General features: G+C 56.7%; 1 protein-coding gene across 1 annotated transcript in view; it reads left to right on the forward strand.

Moving 5' to 3' along the window:
* The first annotated feature begins 1,608 nt into the window (after positions 1-1,608).
* The window catches only part of LOC142294849 (solute carrier family 22 member 7-like), a 129,078-nt gene continuing 105,266 nt past the window's right edge, over positions 1,609-25,420 (forward strand). The window contains exon 1 of the mRNA XM_075337902.1: positions 1,609-2,117. Within this exon, the coding sequence (XP_075194017.1) occupies positions 1,695-2,117 (423 nt within the window). The 5' untranslated portion in view covers positions 1,609-1,694. The remainder of the gene's footprint in view (positions 2,118-25,420) is intronic.

Consider the following 25,420-nt stretch of genomic DNA (forward strand, 5'->3'; position numbering starts at 1 on the left):
TTCTGAGGAGATGATGAAGATGGTGTCTGTACTGAGGAGCTGATGAAGATGGTGTCTGTACTGAGGAGCTGCTGTAGATGGTGTTGGTGCTGAGGAGCTGCTGTAGATGGTGTTTGTACTGAGAAGCTGATGGAGATGGTGTTGAGAAGCTGATGAAGATGGTGTCTGTACTGAGAAGCTGATGGAGATGGTGTTGAGGAGCTGATGGAGATGGTGTCTGTACTGAGGAGCTGATGGAGATGGTGTCTGTACTGAGGAGCTGATGAAGATGGTGTCGAGGAGCTGATGAAGATGGTGTCTGTACTGAGGAGCTGATGGAGATGGTGTCGGTGCTGAGGAGCTGATGGAGATGGTGTCGGTGCTGAGGAGCTGATGGAGATGGTGTCGGTGCTGAGGAGCTGATGGAGATGGTGTTGAGGAGCTGATGAAGATGGTGTCTGTACTGAGGAGCTGATGGAGATGGTGTCTGTACTGAGGAGCTGCTGTAGATGGTGTTGGTGCTGAGGAGCTGCTGTAGATGGTGTCTGTACTGAGAAGCTGATGGAGATGGTGTCGGTGCTGAGGAGCTGATGGAGATGGTGTCGGTGCTGAGGAGCTGATGGAGATGGTGTCGGTGCTGAGGAGCTGATGGAGATGGTGTCGAGGAGCTGATGAAGATGGTGTCGGTGCTGAGGAGCTGATGGAGATGGTGTCGGTGCTGAGGAGCTGATGGAGATGGTGTCGGTGCTGAGGAGCTGATGGAGATGGTGTTGAGGAGCTGATGAAGATGGTGTCTGTACTGAGGAGTTGCTGTAGATGGTGTTGGTGCTGAGGAGCTGCTGTAGATGGTGTCGGTGCTGAGGAGCTGATGAAGATGGTGTCTGTACTGAGAAGCTGATGGAGATGGTGTCTGTACTGAGGAGCTGATGGAGATGGTGTCTGTACTGAGGAGCTGATGAAGATGGTGTCGAGGAGCTGATGAAGATGGTGTCTGTACTGGGGAGCTGATGGAGATGGTGTCGGTGCTGAGGAGCTGATGGAGATGGTGTCGGTGCTGAGGAGCTGATGGAGATGGTGTCGGTGCTGAGGAGCTGATGGAGATGGTGTCGGTGCTGAGGAGCTGATGGAGATGGTGTCGGTGCTGAGGAGCTGATGGAGATGGTGTTGGTGCTGAGGAGCTGCTGTAGATGGTGTCGGTGCTGAGGAGCTGATGGAGATGGTGTCGGTGCTGAGGAGCTGATGGAGATGGTGCTTAGCTCTAGCGCTATATACTTCACCAGCACAGCACTATGGGTGTATGGACTGAGGGATCAGCAGACAGATAATGGAACAGATATAGCCAGGCAAGCCATTATATGCACATTTTAAGAATCCCTTCCCTGTGGCCTTGGGTTCTCCAGGACGGTCCAGCTGACAGGATGTGCTACAAAGCGCCAATCACCGTATACAATCGTATAAAGTGTGTGTGACTCCTGTCAGATGGTTGTGTGTGGTCAGAGCCGAGCCTAAGTGATTTGTAATGAGGTGTGGTAGGAATGTTCTCCCATAACTGGGCTCCTCAGCTTTTAGGGTAAGAGGCTTATAGGAGCAGGAATGTGGATCTGGGCAGGAACTTGTGGGCAGCATAGGACTTGGAAGAGGTGAAGAAGAGCAGTCTTGTCTTTGCATCAAGGAGCCCAAGACGTGGTCTAGATCCTTCTTGCTAAAGCTTGCTCATGGATTTCCTACCTTTGTCCCCCATGACCAAGTCTCCTCCAGTAATGTTGAGCTTTGATGACTTGCTCCATGAGGCTGGTGGGTTTGGAAGATTTCAGGTCCTCACATTACTGATCTTGTGCATTTCCCGGATCATCCTTCCCCTCCATTTCCTCCAGCACATCTTCATCTCAGCCGTGCCACCCCATCACTGCAGCATCCCCGACCACAGGAACCCAGGAAACCTCAGGCAGGAAGACCTTCTGCTCCTCAACATCCCTCAAGAAGATGATGGCTCCTTCAGCTCCTGTCAGATGTTCTCCGAGCCCCAGCCGCATCTGAACATGTCTCAGGGGATGATGGTGAACAGGTCCTTGCTGCAGAGCTGTGATCAGGGCTGGGAGTACCAACGCTCCATATTCTCCTCCACCACCGTCACACAGGTAACTAAATAAGGGTAAAATGGCCCACCGGGACCTGGGAAATGTTCCACAGCTGCGCAGTGAAAGACTGGGGTAGAACTGATGGGCATGAAAAAGGGGAGTAATGTGAGAACCCAGAGCAATATCTGGGTAGAGCGGAGGAACAGGGGCACAGATGACGTCAGGACGGCGGGGTCACTACAGGCAATAGTGAGAGGACGGCGGGGTCACTACAGGCCATAGTGAGAGGACGGCGGTGGTCACTACAGGCCATAGTGAGAGGACGGAGGGGTCACTACAGGCCATAGTGAGGGGACGGCAGGGATATTACAGGGTGTGGCAAGGGGACGGCGGTGGTCACTACAGGCCATAGTGAGAGGACAGCGGTGGTCACTACAGGCCATAGTGAGAGGACGGCGGTGGTCACTACAGGCTATAGTGAGAGGATGGCGGGGTCACTACAGGCCATAGTGAGAGGATGGCGGGGTCACTACAGGCCATAGTGAGGGGACGGCGGTGGTCACTACAGGCCATAGTGAGAGGACGGCAGTGGTCACTACAGGCCATAGTGAGAGGACAGCGGTGGTCACTACAGGCCATAGTAATAGGACGGCGATGCTCCCTACAGGCCATAGTGAGAGGACGGCAGTGGTCACTACAGGCCATTGTGAGAGGACGGCGGTGGTCACTACAGGCCATAGTGAGAGGACGGCAGTGGTCACTACAGGCCATAGTGAGAGGACGGCAGTGGTCACTACAGGCCATAGTGAGAGGACGGCGGTGGTCACTACAGGCCATAGTGAGAGGACGGCAGTGGTCACTACAGGCCATTGTGAGAGGACAGCGGGGTCACTACAGGCCATAGTGAGAGGACGGCGATGGTCACTACAGGCCATAGTGAGAGGACGGCGATGGTCACTAGAGGCCATAGTGAGAGGACGGCGATGGTCACTAGAGGCCATAGTGAGAGGACGGCGATGGTCACTAGAGGCCATAGTAATAGGACGGCGGTGGTCACTACAGGCCATAGTGAGGGGACGGCCGGGTCACTACAGGCAATAGTGAGAGGATGGCGGGGTCACTACAGGCCATAGTGAGAGGACGGCGATGGTCACTAGAGGCCATAGTAATAGGACGGCGATGGTCACTACAGGCCATAGTGAGAGGACGGCGGGGTCACTACAGGCCATAGTGAGAGGACGGCGGTGGTCACTACAGGCCATAGTGAGAGGACGGCGGTGGTCACTACAGGCCATAGTGAGAGGACGGCAGTGGTCACTACAGGCCATAGTGAGAGGACAGCGGTGGTCACTACAGGCCATAGTGAGAGGACGGCGGTGGTCACTACAGGCCATAGTGAGAGGACGGCAGTGGTCACTACAGGCCATTGTGAGAGGACAGCGGGGTCACTACAGGCCATAGTGAGTGGACGGCGATGGTCACTACAGGCCATAGTGAGAGGACGGCGATGGTCACTAGAGGCCATAGTGAGAGGACGGCGGTGGTCACTACAGGCAATAGTGAGAGGACGGCGATGGTCACTAGAGGCCATAGTAATAGGACGGCGGTGGTCACTACAGGCCATAGTGAGAGGACGGCAGTGGTCACTAGAGGCCATAGTAATAGGACGGCGATGCTCACTACAGGCCATAGTGAGAGGACAGCGGTGCTCACTACAGGCCATAGTGAGAGGACAGCGGTGCTCACTACAGGCCATAGTGAGAGGACAGCGGTGCTCACTACAGGCCATAGTGAGAGGACAGCGGTGCTAACTACAGGCCATAGTGAGAGGACAGCGGTGCTCACTACAGGCCATAGTGAGAGGACGGGAGGGTCACTACAGGCCATAGTGAGGGGACGGGAGGGTCACTACAGGCCATAGTGAGAGGACGGCGGTGCTCACTACAGGCCATAGTGAGGGGACAGGGGGATATTACAGGGTGTGATAAGGAGACGGGGGATATTACAGGGTGTGATGAGGGGACGAGGGGATATTACAGGGTGTGATGAGGGGACGGGGGGATATTACAGGGTGTGATGAGGGGACGGGGGGATATTAAGGGGGTGTAGTGAGGGGACGGGGGGGATATTACAGGGTGTGGTGAGGGGACAGTGGGGATATTACAGGGTGTGGCAAGGGGAAGGGGGGATATTACAGGGTGTAGTGAGGGGACGGCAGGGATATTACAGGGTGTAGTGAGGGGACGGGGGGATATTACAGGGTGTAGTGAGGGGATGGCAGATATATTACAGGGTGTAGTGAGGGGAGGGGGGGATATTACAGGGTGTGGCAAGGGGACAGGGGGATATTACAGGGTGTGGCGAGGGGACGGGGGGATATTACAGGGTGTGGCGAGGGGACGGGGGGATATTACAGGGTGTAGTGAGGGGATGGCAGATATATTACAGGGTGTAGTGAGGGGAGGGGGGGATATTACAGGGTGTGGCAAGGGGACAGGGGGATATTACAGGGTGTGGCGAGGGGACGGGGGGATATTACAGGGTGTGGCAAGGGGACAGGGGGATATTACAGGGTGTGATAAGGAGACGGGGGATATTACAGGGTGTGATGAGGGGACGAGGGGATATTACAGGGTGTGATGAGGGGACGGGAGGATATTAAGGGGGTGTAGTGAGGGGACGGGGGGATATTACAGGGTGTGGTGAGGGGACAGTGGGGATATTACAGGGTGTGGCAAGGGGAAGGGGGGATATTACAGGGTGTAGTGAGGGGACGGCAGGGATATTACAGGGTGTAGTGAGGGGACGGGGGGATATTACAGGGTGTAGTGAGGGGACGGAGGGATATTACAGGGTGTAGTGAGGGGACGGGGGGATATTACAGGGTGTAGTGAGGGGATGGCAGATATATTACAGGGTGTAGTGAGGGGAGGGGGGATATTACAGGGTCTGGTGAGGGGACAGAGGGGATATTAAAGGGTGTGGTGAGAGGGCGGGGGGATATTACAGGGTGTGGTGAGGGGACATGGGGATATTACAGGGTGTGATAAGTGGACGGGGGGATATTAAAGGGTGTGATGAGGGGAAGGGAGGACATTACAGGGTGTGGCGAGGGGATGGGGGGGATATTACAGGGTGTAGTGAGAGGACGGGGGGATATTACAGGGTGTAGTGAGAGGACGGGGGGATATTACAGGGTGTAGTGAGGGGACAGTGGGGATATTACAGGGTGTGGTGAGGGGACGGGGGAGATATTACAGGGTGTATTAAGGGGACGGGGGGGATATTACAGGGTGTGGTGAGGGGACAGAGGGGATATTACAGGGTGTGGTGAGGGGACGGGGGGGATATTACAGGGTGTAGTGAGAGGGCGGGGGGATATTACAGGGTGTGGTGAGGGGACGGGGGGGATATTACAGGGTGTAGTGAGGGGACGGGGGGGATATTACAGGGTGTAGTGAGAGGACGGGGGGGATATTCTAGGGTGTGGTGAGGGGACGGGGGGATATTACAGGGTGTAGTGAGAGGACAGGGGGTATATTACAGGGTATAGTGAGAGGACGGGGGGGATATTACAGGGTGTAGTGAGAGGACGGGGGGGATATTACAGAGTGTAGTGAGAGGACGGGGGGGATATTACAGGGTGTGGTGAGGTGACGGGGGGATATTACAGGGTGTAGTGAGGGGATGGCAGATATATTACAGGGTGTAGTGAGGGGAGGGGGGGATATTACAGGGTGTGGCAAGGGGACAGGGGGATATTACAGGGTGTGGCGAGGGGACGGGGGATATTACAGGGTGTGGCAAGGGGACAGGGGGATATTACAGGGTGTGATAAGGAGACGGGGGATATTACAGGGTGTGATGAGGGGACGAGGGGATATTACAGGGTGTGATGAGGGGACGGGAGGATATTAAGGGGGTGTAGTGAGGGGACGGGGGGATATTACAGGGTGTGGTGAGGGGACAGTGGGGATATTACAGGGTGTGGCAAGGGGAAGGGGGGATATTACAGGGTGTAGTGAGGGGACGGCAGGGATATTACAGGGTGTAGTGAGGGGATGGAGGGATATTACAGGGTGTAGTGAGGGGAGGGGGGATATTACAGGGTGTAGTGAGGGGACAGAGGGGATATTAAAGGGTGTGGTGAGAGGGCGGGGGGATATTACAGGGTGTGGTGAGGGGACATGGGGATATTACAGGGTGTGATAAGTGGACGGGGGGATATTAAAGGGTGTGATGAGGGGAAGGGAGGACATTACAGGGTGTGGCGAGGGGATGGGGGGGATATTACAGGGTGTAGTGAGAGGACGGGGGGATATTACAGGGTGTAGTGAGAGGACGGGGGGATATTACAGGGTGTAGTGAGGGGACAGAGGGGATATTACAGGGTGTGGTGAGGGGACGGGGGGGATATTACAGGGTGTAGTGAGAGGGCGGGGGGATATTACAGGGTGTGGTGAGGGGACGGGGGGGATATTACAGGGTGTAGTGAGGGGACGGGGGGGATATTACAGGGTGTAGTGAGAGGACGGGGGGGATATTCTAGGGTGTGGTGAGGGGACGGGGGGATATTACAGGGTGTAGTGAGAGGACAGGGGGTATATTACAGGGTATAGTGAGAGGACGGGGGGGATATTACAGAGTGTAGTGAGAGGACGGGGGGGATATTACAGGGTGTGGTGAGGGGACAGGGGATATTACAGGGTGTAGTGAGAGGACAGGGGATATATTACAGGGTGTAGTGAGAGGACGGGGGGGGATATTACAGGGTGTAGTGAGGGGACGGGGGGATACTACAGGGTGTAGTGAGAAGATGGGGGGGATATTACAGGGTGTAATGAAGGGACGGGGGGATATTAGAGGGTGTAGTAAGAGGGCGAGGGGATATTACAGGGTGTAGTGAGGGGGCGGGGGGGATATTACAGGGTGTAGTGAGGGGACAGGGGGGATATTACAGGGTGTAGTGAGGGGACAGGGGGGATATTACAGGGTGTAGTGAGGGGACAGGGGGGATATTACAGGGTGTAGTGAGGGGATGGGTGTAATGTGCTCCCCACTGCTCCCAGTACAGATCCCTGCAGCCCCCACTGCTCCCAGTACAGATCCCTGCGGCCCCCACTGCTCCCAGTACAGATCCCTGCGGTCCCCACTGCTCCCAGTACAGATCCCTGCGGCCCCCACTGCTCCCAGTACAGATCCCTGCGGTCCCCACTGCTCCCAGCACAGATCCCTGCGGTCCCCACTGCTCCCAGTACAGATCCCTGCAGCCCCCACTGCTCCCAGTACAGATCCCTGCGGCCCCCACTGCTCCCAGTACAGATACCTCCGGTCCCCACTGCTCCCAGTACAGATCCCTGCGGCCCCCACTGCTCCCAGTACAGATCCCTGCGGCCCCCACTGCTCCCAGTACAGATCCCTGCGGCCCCCACTGCTCCCAGTACAGATCCCTGCGGCCCCCACTGCTCCCAGTACAGATCCCTGCGGTCTCCACTGCTCCCAGTACAGATCCCTGCGGTCTCCACTGCTCCCAGTACAGATCCCTGCGGTCCCCACTGCTCCCAGTACAGATCCCTGCGGCCCCCACTGCTCCCAGTACAGATCCCTGCGGTCCCCACTGCTCCCAGTACAGATCCCTGCGGTCCCCACTGCTCCCAGTACAGATCCCTGCAGCCCCCACTGCTCCCAGTACAGATCCCTGCGGCCCCCACTGCTCCCAGTACAGATCCCTGCGGCACCCACTGTTCCCAGTACAGATCCCTGCGGTCCCCACTGCTCCCAGTACAGATCCCTGCGGTCCCCACTGCTCCCAGTACAGATCCCTGCGGTCCCCACTGCTCCCAGTACAGATCCCTGCGGCCCCCACTGCTCCCAGTACAGATCCCTGCGGTCCCCACTGCTCCCAGTACAGATCCCTGCAGTCCCCACTGCTCCCAGTACAGATCCTTGTGGCCCCCACTGCTCCCAGCACAGATCCCTGCGCTCCCCAATGCTCCCAGTACAGATCACTGCGGCCCCCACCGCTCCCAGAACAGATCCCTGCGGCCCCCACTGCTCCCAGTACAGATCCCTGCCGTCCCCACTGCTCCCAGTACAGATCCCTGCGATTCCCCACTGCTCCCAGTACAGACCCCTGCAATCCCCACTGCTCCCAGTACAGATCCCTGCGGTCCCCACTGCTCCCAGTACAGATCCCTGCGGTCCCCACTGCTCCCAGTACAGATCCCTGCGGTCCCCACTGCTCCCAGTACAGATCCCTGCGGTCCCCACTGCTCCCAGTACAGATGCCTGCGGTCCCCACTGCTCCCAGTACAGATCCCTGCGATTCCCCACTGCTCCCAGTACAGATCCCTGCGGTCCCCACTGCTCCCAGTACAGATCCCTGCGGCCCCCACTGCTCCCAGTACAGTTCCCTGCAGCCCCCACTGCTCCCAGTACAGATCCCTGCGGTCCCCACTGCTCCCAGTACAGATCCCTGCGCTCCCCACTGCTCCCAGTACAGATCCCTGCGGTCCCCACTGCTCCCAGTACAGATCCCTGCGGCCCCCCACTGCTCCCAGTACAGATCCCTGCAGCCCCCACTGCTCCCAGTACAGATCCCTGCGGCACCCACTGCTCCCAGTACAGATCCCTGCGGCCCCCACTGCTCCCAGTACAGATCCCTGCGGCCCCCACTGCTCCCAGTACAGATCCCTGCCGTCCCCACTGCTCCCAGTACAGATCCCTGCGATTCCCCACTGCTCCCAGTACAGACCCCTGCAATCCCCACTGCTCCCAGTACAGATCCCTGCGGTCCCCACTGCTCCCAGTACAGATCCCTGCGGTCCCCACTGCTCCCAGTACAGATCCCTGCGGTCCCCACTGCTCCCAGTACAGATCCCTGCGGTCCCCACTGCTCCCAGTACAGATCCCTGCGGTCCCCACTGCTCCCAGTACAGATCCCTGCGGCCCCCACCGCTCCCAGTACAGATCCCTGCGCTCCCCACTGCTCCCAGTACGGATCCCTGCGGTCCCCACTGCTCCCAGTACGGATCCCTGCGGTCCCCACTGCTCCCAGTACAGATCCCTGCAGCCCCCACTGCTCACAGTACGGATTCCTGCGGTCCCCACTGCTCCCAGTACGGATTCCTGTGGTCCCCACTGCTCACAGTACGGATTCCTGCGGTCCCCACTGCTCCCAGTACAGATCCCTGTGGTCCCCACTGCTCCCAGTACAGATCCCTGCGGTCCCCACTGCTCCCAGTACAGATCCCTGCGGTCCCCACTGCTCCCAGTACAGATCCCTGCGGCCCTCACTGCTCCCAGTACAGATCCCTGTGGTCCCCACTGCTCCCAGTACAGATCCCTGTGGCCCCCACTGCTCCCAGTACAGATCCCTGTGGTCCCCACTGCTCCCAGTACAGATCCCTGTGGTCCCCACTGCTCCCAGTACAGATCCCTGTGGTCCCCACTGCTCCCAGTACAGATCCCTGCGGTCCCCACTGCTCCCAGTACAGATCCCTGCGGTCCCCACTGCTCCCAGTACATATCTCTGCGGTCCCCACTGCTGACTATAGCCCAATTAGAGAATGTACCATTTATGACGATTCTTTGTTTCCTCTTTTAGTCAATTCCTCACCCAGTTTCTTATAGTTTCGCCCGGTCGCGGCTTCTGGAGCTTCAGTATAAGGCTATGATGTGGCGCAGGATCAGATAAATCCAATCAGCTGCATTAGATCCAGGTTTGCACTTACCTCCTTATAGAACCCAACAGGTTGGTTAGACACGACTTATCTCTCATGAATCCATGCTGTCTGTCAGTTATTATATTATTCTATCTAATATATTTTGCATGTCATCCCTTAAAATGCCCTCAGACACCTCACACACCACTGATGTCAGGCTTACCGGACGGTAGTTATCCGGATCCACCCTCTTACCTTTCTTAAATATCGGTACCACATCAGCAATCCTCCAATCCTGAGGCACCAACCCTGTTATAGAGAGTCTAAGAAGAAGAGATACAGCGGCCTGTTGATTACGGAGCTCAATTCCCTCAATATTCGTGGATGCCATCTGCCCCGGGGATTTGTCAATGTTTAATTTCCTCAGACACAGGCGTACTTCTTCTTGTGTTAAATTAATTATATCGGGGGGACTTACATTTTTGCTTTGAATGATTCCTGGAACAGTCAGTTCCTTGGTGAACACTGATGAGAAGTGCCTGTTTAATATCTCAGTCTTTTCTTTGTCCTCTATAATTAACTTATTATATTTTAAGGGGCCGGTACCATCCTTTGTTTTCCTTTTGGCATTAATGTATTTATAAAAGATTCTGGAAATTCTTTTAATGTCTATGGTGAGTTTTGTTTCAGTAGATAATTTTGTAGCTTGATTTCTTTTTTGCATTTCCTATTGATATCTTTATACTCCTGAGATGCTATTTCTGTATTCTCAGCCTTAGAGATTTCTCGCCCCTTTGTGTTATTATACTTTGTACAGTCTTGTTTATCCATAGTGGTGTCTTTTTATTCCTGGACATTTTATTACCAGAGGGTATACGTTATTTACATGACTCTAGCAGTATAACCTTAAACTTGCCCTATTTAGGATCGTTTTCCTCAGTTACCATGACTTTGTCCCAATTTGCACGGTTAAGCTTTTCATTAACTTTGTTGTAGACATCTTTCCTAAAACTCCAGGCTTTAGCCTTTCACTTACTGGACAGTCACCAAAGTGCCGTTGGGGAATGTGTCTGTTGTCCTGCATTTACTGCTGGTTGTGTCTGTACCGGTGGCATGCTTCATGGAGTATGTATAAAGCAGCCTGGACGTAAAGTGCCACCGGTCCCTACATAGATACAGCTGAGAAGCAATGCAGCGTGAGTGCCCTGTCACAGCATATATATGGATATGGGGATATATAACAAAGAACTCATCAGGACGGGAGGGCTTTACACCAGAAGAAGAGGGAATGGGAGGAAAAACAGCAGACGAGAACATGCAGCAGAAGGATGGAGGACGGGAGGACGGGAGGACGGGAGAACGGGAGGATGGGAGGACGGGAGGACGGGAGGATGGGAGGACGGGAGGATGGGAAAATGGGAGGACGGAGGACGGGAGGATGGGAGGACGGGAGGATGGGAGGACGGGAGGACGGGAGGATGGGAGAACGGGAGGATGGGAGGACGGGAGGATGGGAGGACGGGAGGACGGAGGACGGGAGGACGGAGGACGGGAGGACGGGAGGACGGGAGGACGGAGGACGGGAGGACGGAGGACGGGAGGACGGGAGGACGGGAAAATGGGAGGACCGGAGGACGGGAGGATGGGAGGACGGGAGGATGGGAGGACGGGAGGACGGAGGACGGGAGGATGGGAGGACGGGAGGATGGGAGGACGGGAGGACGGGAGGACGGGAGGATGGGAGGATGGGAGGATGGGAGGACGGGAGGACGGGAGGATGGGAGGATGGTAGGACGGAGGACAGGAGACTTAGGAGGAAGATAAGAAGGAGGAAGCAAAACTTCTTTCCTGTATGCTAACCAGTAGAAGAAGCCTGCCCGATAAGATGGAAGAACTGGAGCTGGTAATGTATGAGGAAACATAGCACATAGGAATAACTGAGATGTGGTGAGAGGACGGCTACGACTGAGTGGCTAACCTGCAAGGATCGTTAAAAAAGGAAAGTGGGTGGAGTCTGTGTAGTTATGCAGTCCAGGAGGTGGAATATATATATATATATATATATATATATATATATAAAAATATATATATAAAGCCCAGGGGGTGAAGTCTGTCTAAATATATAAAGTCCAGGGGGTGGAGTCTGTCTGTCTCTCTCTCTCTCTATATATATATATATATATATATATATATAAAGTCCGGGGAGTTGCATCCATATATATAGATAAGCACAGGGCGGTGGATTTTATCTGTATATATAAAGCCCCCACTAAGAGAAGATATACAAGGGGGAAATGAAGAGTTGGAGTCTCTATGGGGGAGATACAAGGAGGGAACACTAATAATAAAATCCTCCAAATATAACAAAAAACACTGAAAAAGTAAATTTGAAACAAATAGACAAATGAGGGGATTATTATGGGGGACATCAACTCCCCCGATATAGGTTGGAAATTGAAACCTGTGTATCTCAGAAAGGAAAGTGAGGATAATTCTCTGTTACAACCTGTGCCGGGCCCAACTAGAGGGACAGCCCTTCTGGCCCAACTAGATGGGCAGCCCTTCTGGCCCAAGTAGAGGGACAGCCCTTAAGGTCCAACTAGAGGGACAGCCCTTCAGGCCCAACTAGAGGGACAGCCCTTCAGGCCCAACTAGAGGGACAGCCCTTAAGGCCCAACTAGAGGGACAGCCCTTCTGGCCCAACTAGAGGGGCAGCCCTTCTGGCCCAACTAGAGGGACAGCCCTTCTGGCCCAACTAGAGGGACAGCCCTTCTGGCCCAACTAGATGGGCAGCCCTTCTGGCCCAACTAGAGGGACAGCCCTTCTGGCCCAACTAGAGGGACAGCCGCTTCTGGCCCAACTAGAGGGACAGCCCTTCTGGCCCAACTAGAGGGACAGCCCTTCTGGCCCAACTAGAGGGACAGCCCTTCTGGCCCAACTAGAGGGACAGCCCTTCTGGCACAACTAGATGGGCAGCCCTTCTGGCCCAACTAGAGGGACAGCCCTCCAGGCCCAACTAGAGGGGCAGCCCTCCAGGCCCAACTAGAGGGACAGCCCTTCTGGCCCAACTAGAGGGACAGCCCTTCTGGCCCAACTAGAGGGACAGCCCTTCTGGCCCAACTAGAGGGACAGCCCTTCTGGCCCAACTAGAGGGACAGCCCTTCTGGCCCAACTAGAGGGACAGCCCTTCTGGCCCAAGTAGAGGGACAGCCCTTAAGGTCCAACTAGAGGGACAGCCCTTCAGGCCCAACTAGAGGGACAGCCCTTCAGGCCCAACTAGAGGGACAGCCCTTAAGGCCCAACTAGAGGGACAGCCCTTCTGGCCCAACTAGATGAGCAGCCCTTCTGGCCCAACTAGAGGGGCAGCCCTTCTGGCCCAACTAGAGGGACAGCCCTTCTGGCCCAACTAGAGGGACAGCCCTTCTGGCCCAACTAGAGGGACAGCCCTTCTGGCCCAACTAGAGGGACAGCCCTTCTGGCCCAACTAGAGGGACAGCCCTTCTGGCCCAAGTAGAGGGACAGCCCTTAAGGCCCGACTAGAGGGACAGCCCTTCAGGCCCGACTAGAGGGACAGCCCTTCAGGCCCAACTAGAGGGACAGCCCTTCAGGCCCGACTAGAGGGACAGCCCTTCAGGCCCGACTAGTGGGACAGCCCTTCAGGCCCGACTAGAGGGACAGCCCTTCAGGCCCGAGGGACAGCCTTTCAGGCCCGACTAGAGGGACAGTCCTTCAGGCCCGACTAGAGGGACAGCCCTTCAGGCCCTGCTGGAGGCCAGATAGAATAACAGAAGTCCTGGTGGACGGGCACCTCGGGAATAGTGACCACAATATAGTCCTTCAGTAAGGTGCCTTGGAGGGAGGTCACAAAAACGCTGAATTTCAGGATAGCATAGTGTGATCAGCTCAGAGAGGACCTCCGCCGAATTGATTGGGACAATGTCCTCAAAAATAGGAGCACAGAAAATAAATGGGAAATGTATAAATCCGTATTAAACACCCACTGCGAGCGAGCCATACCGTATGGAAATAAAAGGGCAAGGAACAGGAGAAAACCAATGTGGCTAAACAAGGGGCAATAAATAATAAGAACAAGGCGTGTAAGAAGCTAAAACAAGAAGGCAGCGAAGAAGCAGCAAAAAGATAAAGAGAAAAAAATAAGATGTGTAAAAAACAAATACATTTACAAAAGTAGAAACTGAGAGACTCATTGCTAAGGAAAGCAAAGCAAATCCCAAACTATTCTTTATATAAGGATAATCCGGGGAAATGCAGAGCGATAATGTAACCGCCATTAAGTAAGACCTGTCTAACCCCGGAAGAAGTGCAGAACCCACTATGTAACACTGACCAATCACCAGGGCCTGATGGCTTCACCCTCAGGTATTAAGGGAGTTAAGTAATATGATAGACAGGCCTCTATTCCTTCTATGTAAAGACTCTATAGAAACTGGGTCTGTTCCACTGGATTGGAGGCAAATGTGGCACCAATATTCAGAAAGGGGTCTAAAAGAGAACCTGGAAACTACAGGCTGGTAAGCTTAACATTCGCAATGTTAATAAATGTTTACCTCCATATCAGCATGGATTTATGAAGGATCGCTTCTGTAAGACTAACCTGATCAGCTTCTACAAGGATGGAAGCTCTGGAGCGAGGAGAATCACTGGATGTCATTTGTCTCCACTTCTGTCCCACATAAAAGATTGGTAAGTAAGATGAGGAAGCCTGGGCTTGGGGAGAATGTGTGTAGATGGGGGAGGAAGCTGGCTTATTAATGGGGCTGTTACGTCCGGGTGGTGGAAGCACTGGACCGTACACCGAAGTCCCCTGAGAAGGCAGCCAAGCTGGTCACCCCGCCAGAGGGTCCTGATGCACAGCAGCCGGAGCACTATAGGTAGCTGGACAGTCCGTAGAGAAGCAGGAAAGGTGGATGATGCTGAACCCACGGAGTTCGGGATGGTAGTCCGGGTGACGAGGCTCAGGGTCTGAGGCCGGGTGATAGGGTCAGGCGGGATCCGGAACCTGCTGAGCAATGGAACGGGTCACCGAGCGGAGCCAGAGACTGGAGACTGGCGGAGCTGCAGAGGTGGTGGAACATCCGCCGAAGTCACCGTCAGGGTCCAGGGATGGAGATGGTTCGGAGCAACTGACGTGGCAGGATAGGCTCTACGAGACAGGACAGGGTTAATACACGGCAAAGCACTGAGCAAAGCAATACGGGGACCTGAACACTAGCTTGCTAAACACGTAGAACAGGCCCCGCCCACCAGGAAAGAGAAACCTTATATACCCTGTACCTGTCTATGCAATATCCTGTTTCTGGGTGCTGGCCCTTTAAGAAAGGGTCAATGACCGCGCGCGTGCCCTAATGCGCATGCACGAGGCCTGTGTGCCAGAAGCCAGTCCAGGAAGCGGTGAGGAGGAAGCAGGAGCGCCCGGCTGGTAGTCCCTTGTCACAGAGGAGCGCCGGGAGCGGGGAGCCGGACGCATGGAGGCTGCAGGCGGGGGAGAGGAGACCGGGACCGGAGTGGTAAGTATGGAACGCCGCCGGGGAGCGGGGAGCGGGCCACGGGAACCGGAGAACGGGGCCAGGGGACCGGGAAGCGTGACAGGGGCATCCTCAGATTGGGCCAGGGTTACTAGTGGGGTACCACAGGGGTCTGTACTGGGCCCTCTACTATTAAATATGTTTATTAATGATCTAGTGGATGGCTTACAAAGTAAAATATCAGTATTTTCAGATACAAATATGATACATAAGATACAAAACTATGTAAGGTAGTTAACACAAAGGAGGACAGTTTACAACTACAGAAGGATTTGAGTAAATTGGAGAATTGGGCTGAAAAATGGCAGCTGAGGTGTAACACAGATAAGTGTAAGGTTCTGCACATGGGAAGGAGAAACAGATGCTACGATTACTTACTAAATGGGAAACTGCTGGGGAAATCAGACATGGAAAAAGACTGAGGCATCTTAGTCAATAAGAAGCTAAATTGGAGTGCCCAGTGTCAGGCAGCTGCCACCAAAGCAAATAGGGTAATTGATGCATTAGAAGAGGTCTGGGGGCACGAGATGAAAACATCATTCTCCCTCTGTACAAATCACTTATCAGACCACACTTGGAGGATTGTGAGGTGGGCTACTAAAATAATAAATAGAGTGGGTGCACTACAATACCCAGAAAGGTTATCAAAATGAGGTCTATTTACTCTAGAAAAGAGAAGACTTAGGGGAGACCTAATAAATATGTACAAGTATATCAGAGGGCAATACAGAGATCTCTCCCATCATCTGTACCAAGGACTGTGACAAGAACAAGGGGCATTCTCTTCTGCACCAGCATAGAAAAGGGTTCTTCACGGTAAGAGCAGTGAGGCTCTGGAACTCTCTTCCTGAGGAAGTGGTGATGGCCACTCACTGAATGAATGTAAGAGAGGAATGGAGGCTTTTCTTATTAGTAACAGTATAGAAGGTTATGAATAGCATAATATTACGGGTAGAGAGGTGACCCAGTTTAGGAGTCCGGAAGGAATTTTTTCCCTATGGGGATAATGGGCTTCTACTCTGTGGGTTTTTTGCCTTCCCCTGGATCAACCCTACAGAACAGCGGCACTAAACATAGGCTGAACTGGATGGACGTAAGTCTTCCTCCAGCCTTACACACTACGTTACTACGCTTTTGTTTCCGGTTTGGATGATGATTATTTGCTCACATGGATGGGCTTCTTACATTTGTTACATACACATATAAATTATTATTTTTTTATTATTTTAATATTTGGAGAAATTGTTTTTTGTTTATATATATACATGTATATAGGTATATGTAGGTTTGAATTACAACAAAACAAAGGGTTAATTGTTGGGTGTGGGATTTTATTAATGTGATTGTTGCATTTCTTTTTCTTGCGCCACTATTTAAAGACGGTGTCGGCATTTGTTGTTTGTACATGCTTTGGGAAAGGTCTGCACTTTTTGACCGAAACGCGTCACATTGTATTGTATATTGCATCTTGGAAAACTGGAATAAATAAGGCAAAGAAAAGAAGCTAATTTGGTGTGAGTGCCGATCCTCTTTCTTCTAATTGTTGTGGCGTCCATCCTGGGGTCCGTGCAGCACAGTCAGGAGTGTCCACCTGTTTTATGATTTACTGTAATCATTTGTAAGGACCTTCCTCCTCCCTCTAACTTTGTCATTAGTACCAACGTGCACCATGATGGTTTTCCCCATCGCTGACTGACATCGCTCCTCTGTGTGCGCCCGACCATCACTGACACCGCTCCGCTATGTGCTATTGACTATCACTAACTGACACCACTCCCCTGTGCTCCCGGCCATCAATGACTTTGCTCCCCTGTGTGCTCCCGGCCATCAATGACTGACATCGCTCCGCTTTGTGCTATCGACTATCACTGACTGACACCACTCCCCTGTGCTCCCGGCCATCAATGACTTTGCTCCCCTGTGTGCTCCCGGCCATCACTGACACCGCTCCCCTGTGTGCTCCCGATCATCACTGACACCGGTCCCCTGTGTGTTCCCGGCTATCGCTGACTGACATCGGCCCCCTGTGTGCTCCCGGCCATTGTTGACTGACACCGCTCCCCTGTGTGCTCCCGATCATCACTGACACCGCTCCCTAGTGTGCCCCCAGCCATCACTGACTGACATCGCTCCTCTGTGTGCCCCCAGCCATCACTGACTGACACCGCTCCTCTGTGTGCCCCCAGCCATCACTGACTGACATCGCTCCCCTGTGTGCTCCCGGCCATCACTGACTGACACCGCTCCTCTGTGTGCTCCCGGCCATCACTGACTGACATCGCTCCTCTGTGTGCCCCCAGCCATCACTGACTGACATCGCTCCCCTGTGTGCTCCCGGCCATCACTGACTGACATCGCTCCTCTGTGTGCCCCCAGCCATCACTGACTGACATCGCTCCCCTGTGTGCTCCCGGCCATCACTGACTGACACCGCTCCTCTGTGTGCTGCCAGCCATCACTGACTGACACTGCTCCTCTGTGTGCTCCCGGCCATCACTGACTGACACTGCTCCTCTGTGTGCTCCCGGCCATCACTGACTGACACTGCTCCTCTGTGTGCTCCCGGCCATCACTGACTGACACCGCTCCCCTGTGTGCTCCCAGCCATCACTGACTGACACCGCTCCCCTGTGTGCTCCCGGCCATCACTGACTGACACCGCTCCTCTGAGTGCTCCCGGCCATCACTGACTGACACCGCTCCTCTGTGTGCCCCCAGCCATCACTGACTGACATCGCTCCCCTGTGTGCTCCCGGCCATCACTGACTGACACTGCTCCTCTGTGTGCCCCCAGCCATCACTGACTGACATCGCTCCCCTGTGTGCTCCCGGCCATCACTGACTGACACTGCTCCTCTGTGTGCCCCCAGCCATCACTGACTGACATCGCTCCCCTGTGTGCTCCCGGCCATCACTGACTGACACTGCTCCTCTGTGTGCTCCCGGCCATCACTGACTGACATCGCTCCTCTGTGTGCCCCCAGCCATCACTGACTGACATTGCTCCCCTGTGTGCTCCCGGCCATCACTGACTGACACTGCTCCTCTGTGTGCCCCCGGCCATCACTGACTGACACCGCTCCCCTGTGTGCTCCCGGCCATCACTGACTGACACCGCTCCCCTGTGTGCCCCCGGCCATCACTGACTGACACCGCTCCTCTGTGTGCTCCCGGCCATCACTGACTGACACTGCTCCTCTGTGTGCTCCCGGCCATCACTGACTGACACCGCTCCCCTGTGTGCTCCCAGCCATCACTGACTGACACCGCTCCCCTGTGTGCTCCCGGCCATCACTGACAGACACCGCTCCCCTATGTGCTCCCGGCCATCACTGACTGACACTGCTCCCCTGTGTGCTCCCGGCCATCACTGACTGACACTGCTCCTCTGTGTGCTCCCGGCCATCACTGACTGACACTGCTCCTCTGTGTGCTCCCGGCCATCACTGACTGACACCGCTCCCCTGTGTGCCCCCGGCCATCACTGACTGACACCGCTCCCCTGTGTGCTCCCGGCCATCACTGACTGACACTGCTCCCCTGTGTGCCCCCGGCCATCACTGACTGACACTGCTCCCCTGTGTGCTCCCGGCCATCACTGACTGACACTGCTCCCCTGTGTGCTCCCGGCCATCACTGACTGACACCGCTCCTCTGTGTGCTCCCGGCCATCACTGACTGACACTGCTCCTCTGTGTGCTCCCGGCCATCACTGACTGACACTGCTCCTCTGTGTGCTCCCGGCCATCACTGACTGACACTGCTCCCCTGTGTGCTCCCGGCCATCACTGACTGACATCGCTCCTCTGTGTGCTCCCGGCCATCACTGACTGACACTGCTCCTCTGTGTGCTCCCGGCCATCACTGACTGACACTGCTCCCCTGTGTGCTCCCGGCCATCACTGACTGACACTGCTCCTCTGTGTGCTCCCGGCCATCACTGACTGACACTGCTCCTCTGTGTGCTCCCGGCCATCACTGACTGACACCGCTCCCCTGTGTGCTCCCGGCCATCACTGACTGACACTGCTCCTCTGTGTGCTCCCGGCCATCACTGACTGACACCGCTCCTCTGTGTGCCCCCGGCCATCACTGACTGACACTGCTCCTCTGTGTGCCCCCGGCCATCACTGACTGACATCGCTCCTCTGTGTGCTCCCGGCCATCACTGACTGACACTGCTCCTCTGTGTGCTCCCGGCCATCACTGACTGACACTGCTCCCCTGTGTGCTCCCGGCCATCACTGACTGACACTGCTCCTCTGTGTGCTCCCGGCCATCACTGACTGACACTGCTCCTCTGTGTGCTCCCGGCCATCACTGACTGACACCGCTCCCCTGTGTGCTCCCGGCCATCACTGACTGACACTGCTCCTCTGTGTGCTCCCGGCCATCACTGACTGACACTGCTCCTCTGTGTGCTCCCGGCCATCACTGACTGACACTGCTCCTCTGTGTGCTCCCGGCCATCACTGACTGACACTGCTCCTCTGTGTGCTCCCGGCCATCACTGACTGACACCGCTCCTCTGAGTGCTCCCGGCCATCACTGACTGACACTGCTCCTCTGTGTGCCCCCAGCCATCACTGACTGACATCGCTCCCCTGTGTGCTCCCGGCCATCACTGACTGACACTGCTCCTCTGTGTGCTCCCGGCCATCACTGACTGACACTGCTCCTCTGTGTGCCCCCGGCCATCACTGACTGACACCGCTCCCCTGTGTGCTCCCGGCCATCACTGACTGACACTGCTCCCCTATGTGCTCCCGGCCATCACTGACTGACACTGCTCCCCTGTGTGCCCCCGGCCATCACTGACTGACACCGCTCCCCTGTGTGCTCCCGGCCATCACTGACTGACACCGCTCCCCTGTGTGCCCCCGGCCATCACTGACTGACACCGCTCCTCTGTGTGCTCCCAGCCATCACTGACTGACACTGCTCCTCTGTGTGCTCCCGGCCATCACTGACTGACACTGCTCCTCTGTGTGCTCCCGGCCATCACTGACTGACACTGCTCCTCTGTGTGCTCCCGGCCATCACTGACTGACACCGCTCCCCTGTGTGCTCCCAGCCATCACTGACTGACACCGCTCCCCTGTGTGCTCCCGGCCATCACTGACTGACACCGCTCCCCTGTGTGCTCCCGGCCATCACTGACTGACACTGCTCCTCTGTGTGCTCCCGGCCATCACTGACTGACACCGCTCCTCTGAGTGCTCCCGGCCATCACTGACTGACACTGCTCCTCTGTGTGCCCCCAGCCATCACTGACTGACATCGCTCCTCTGAGTGCTCCCGGCCATCACTGACTGACACTGCTCCTCTGTGTGCTCCCGGCCATCACTGACTGACACCGCTCCCCTGTGTGCCCCCGGCCATCACTGACTGACACCGCTCCCCTGTGTGCCCCCGGCCATCACTGACTGACACCGCTCCCCTGTGTGCTCCCGGCCATCACTGACTGACATCGCTCCTCTGTGTGCTCCGGCCATCACTGACTGACACTGCTCCTCTGTGTGCTCCCGGCCATCACTGACTGACACCGCTCCCCTGTGTGCCCCCGGCCATCACTGACTGACACTGCTCCTCTGTGTGCCCCCGGCCATCACTGACTGACACCGCTCCCCTGTGTGCCCCCGGCCATCACTGACTGACACCGCTCCTCTGTGTGCTCCCGGTCATCACTGACTGACACTGCTCCCCTGTGTGCTCCCGGCCATCACTGACTGACACTGCTCCTCTGTGTGTTCCCGGCCATCACTGACTGACACTGCTCCTCTGTGTGCTCCCGGCCATCACTGACTGACACCGCTCCCCTGTGTGCTCCCGGCCATCACTGACTGACACTGCTCCCCTGTGTGCTCCCGGCCATCACTGACTGACACCGCTCCCCTGTGTGCTCCCGGCCATCACTGACTGACACTGCTCCTCTGTGTGCTCCCGGTCATCACTGACTGACACTGCTCCCCTGTGTGCTCCCGGCCATCACTGACTGACACCGCTCCCCTGTGTGCTCCCGGCCATCACTGACTGACACCGCTCCCCTGTGTGCTCCCGGCCATCACTGACTGACACTGCTCCTCTGTGTGCCCCCGGTCATCACTGACTGACACCGCTCCCCTGTGTGCTCCCGGCCATCACTGACTGACACTGCTCCCCTGTGTGCTCCCGGCCATCACTGACTGACACTGCTCCCCTGTGTGCTCCCGGCCATCACTGACTGACACTGCTCCTCTGTGTGCTCCCGGCCATCACTGACTGACACCGCTCCCCTGTGTGCTCCCGGCCATCACTGACTGACATCGCTCCCCTGTGTGCTCCCGGCCATCACTGACTGACACCGCTCCTCTGTGTGCTCCCGGCCATCACTGACTGAAACTGCTCCTCTGTGTGCTCCCGGCCATCACTGACTGACACTGCTCCTCTGTGTGCTCCCGGCCATCACTGACTGACATCGCTCCTCTGTGTGCTCCCAGCCATCACTGACTGACACCGCTCCTCTGTGTGCTCCCGGCCATCACTGACTGACACTGCTCCTCTGTGTGCTCCCGGCCATCACTGACTGACACTGCTCCTCTGTGTGCTCCCGGCCATCACTGACTGACACTGCTCCTCTGTGTGCTCCCGGCCATCACTGACTGACACTGCTCCTCTGTGTGCTCCCGGCCATCACTGACTGACACCGCTCCTCTGTGTGCTCCCGGCCATCACTGACTGACACCGCTCCCCTGTGTGCTCCCGGCCATCACTGACTGACACTGCTCCTCTGTGTGCTCCCGGCCATCACTGACTGACACTGCTCCCCTGTGTGCTCCCGGCCATCACTGACTGACACCGCTCCCCTGTGTGCTCCCGGCCATCACTGACTGACACCGCTCCCCTGTGTGCTCCCGGCCATCACTGACTGACACCGCTCCCCTGTGTGCTCCCGGCCATCACTGACTGACACCGCTCCCCTGTGTGCTCCCGGCCATCACTGACTGACACTGCTCCTCTGTGTGCTCCCGGCCATCACTGACTGACACCGCTCCCCTGTGTGCTCCCGGCCATCACTGACTGACACTGCTCCTCTGTGTGCTCCCGGCCATCACTGACTGACACTGCTCCCCTGTGTGCTCCCGGTCATCACTGACTGACACTGCTCCCCTGTGTGCTCCCGGTCATCACTGACTGACACTGCTCCCCTGTGTGCTCCCGGTCATCACTGACTGACACCGCTCCCCTGTGTGCTCCCGGCCATCACTGACTGACACTGCTCCTCTGTGTGCTCCCGGCCATCACTGACTGACACTGCTCCCCTGTGTGCTCCCGGTCATCACTGACTGACACTGCTCCCCTGTGTGCTCCCGGCCATCACTGACTGACACTGCTCCCCTGTGTGCTCCCGGCCATCACTGACTGACACTGCTCCCCTATGTGCTCCCGGCCATCACTGACTGACACTGCTCCCCTGTGTGCTCCCGGCCATCACTGACTGACACTGCTCCCCTGTGTGCTCCCGGCCATCACTGACTGACACTGCTCCCCTGTGTGCTCCCGGCCATCACTGACTGACACTGCTCCCCTGTGTGCTCCCGGCCATCACTGACTGACACCGCTCCCCTGTGTGCTCCCGGCCATCACTGACTGACACTGCTCCTCTGTGTGCTCCCGGCCATCACTGACTGACACTGCTCCTCTGTGTGCTCCCGGCCATCACTGACTGACACTGCTCCTCTGTGTGCTCCCGGCCATCACTGACTGACACTGCTCCTCTGTGTGCTCCCGGCCATCACTGACTGACACTGCTCCTCTGTGTGCCCCCAGCCATCACTGACTGACACCGCTCCTCTGTGTGCTCCCGGCCATCACTGACTGACACTGCTCCTCTGTGTGCTCCCGGCCATCACTGACTGACACCGCTCCTCTGTGTGCTCCCGGCCATCACTGACTGACACCGCTCCCCTGTGTGCTCCCGGCCATCACTGACTGACACTGCTCCTCTGTGTGCTCCCGGCCATCACTGACTGACACTGCTCCTCTGTGTGCTCCCGGCCATCACTGACTGACACCGCTCCCCTGTGTGCTCCCGGCCATCACTGACTGACACTGCTCCTCTGTGTGCTCCCGGCCATCACTGACTGACACCGCTCCCCTGTGTGCTCCCGGCCATCACTGACTGACACTGCTCCTCTGTGTGCTCCCGGCCATCACTGACTGACACTGCTCCTCTGTGTGCTCCCGGCCATCACTGACTGACACCGCTCCCCTGTGTGCTCCCGGCCATCACTGACTGACACCGCTCCCCTGTGTGCTCCCGGCCATCACTGACTGACACTGCTCCTCTGTGTGCTCCCGGCCATCACTGACTGACACTGCTCCCCTGTGTGCTCCCGGCCATCACTGACTGACACTGCTCCTCTGTGTGCTCCCGGCCATCACTGACTGACACTGCTCCTCTGTGTGCTCCCGGCCATCACTGACTGACACCGCTCCCCTGTGTGCTCCCGGCCATCACTGACTGACACTGCTCCCCTGTGTGCTCCCGGCCATCACTGACTGACACTGCTCCTCTGTGTGCTCCCGGCCATCACTGACTGACACTGCTCCTCTGTGTGCTCCCGGCCATCACTGACTGACACTGCTCCTCTGTGTGCTCCCGGCCATCACTGACTGACACTGCTCCTCTGTGTGCTCCCGGCCATCACTGACTGACACTGCTCCCCTGTGTGCTCCCGGCCATCACTGACTGACACCGCTCCCCTGTGTGCTCCCGGCCATCACTGACTGACATCGCTCCTCTGTGTGCTCCCGGCCATCACTGACTGACACTGCTCCTCTGTGTGCTCCCGGCCATCACTGACTGACACTGCTCCTCTGTGTGCTCCCGGCCATCACTGACTGACACCGCTCCCCTGTGTGCTCCCGGCCATCACTGACTGACACCGCTCCCCTGTGTGCTCCCGGCCATCACTGACTGACACCGCTCCCCTGTGTGCTCCCGGCCATCACTGACTGACACCGCTCCTCTGTGTGCCCCCGGCCATCACTGACTGACACCGCTCCTCTGTGTGCTCCCGGCCATCACTGACTGACACCGCTCCCCTGTGTGCTCCCGGCCATCACTGACTGACACTGCTCCTCTGTGTGCTCCCGGCCATCACTGACTGACACCGCTCCCCTGTGTGCTCCCGGCCATCACTGACTGACACCGCTCCCCTGTGTGCTCCCAGCCATCACTGACTGACACTGCTCCTCTGTGTGCTCCCGGCCATCACTGACTGACACTGCTCCTCTGTGTGCTCCCGGCCATCACTGACTGACACTGCTCCTCTGTGTGCTCCCGGCCATCACTGACTGACACCGCTCCCCTGTGTGCTCCCGGCCATCACTGACTGACACCGCTCCCCTGTGTGCTCCCAGCCATCACTGACTGACACTGCTCCCCTGTGTGCTCCCGGCCATCACTGACTGACACTGCTCCCCTGTGTGCTCCCGGCCATCACTGACTGACACCGCTCCCCTGTGTGCTCCCGGCCATCACTGACTGACACTGCTCCTCTGTGTGCTCCCGGCCATCACTGACTGACACTGCTCCTCTGTGTGCTCCCAGCCATCACTGACTGACACCGCTCCCCTGTGTGCTCCCAGCCATCACTGACTGACACTGCTCCCCTGTGTGCTCCCGGCCATCACTGACTGACACTGCTCCTCTGTGTGCTCCCGGCCATCACTGACTGACATCGCTCCCCTGTGTGCTCCCGGCCATCACTGACTGACACCGCTCCTCTGTGTGCTCCCGGCCATCACTGACTGACACTGCTCCCCTGTGTGCTCCCGGCCATCACTGACTGACACCGCTCCTCTGTGTGCTCCCGGCCATCACTGACTGACACTGCTCCTCTGTGTGCTCCCGGCCATCACTGACTGACACTGCTCCTCTGTGTGCTCCCGGCCATCACTGACTGACACTGCTCCCCTGTGTGCTCCCGGCCATCACTGACTGACACCGCTCCCCTGTGTGCTCCCGGCCATCACTGACTGACACTGCTCCTCTGTGTGCTCCCGGCCATCACTGACTGACACTGCTCCCCTGTGTGCTCCCGGCCATCACTGACTGACACCGCTCCCCTGTGTGCTCCCGGCCATCACTGACTGACACTGCTCCTCT

The sequence above is a fragment of the Anomaloglossus baeobatrachus genome, chromosome 3 (assembly GCF_048569485.1).
Source record: "Anomaloglossus baeobatrachus isolate aAnoBae1 chromosome 3, aAnoBae1.hap1, whole genome shotgun sequence".
Taxonomy (NCBI): domain Eukaryota; kingdom Metazoa; phylum Chordata; class Amphibia; order Anura; family Aromobatidae; genus Anomaloglossus; species Anomaloglossus baeobatrachus.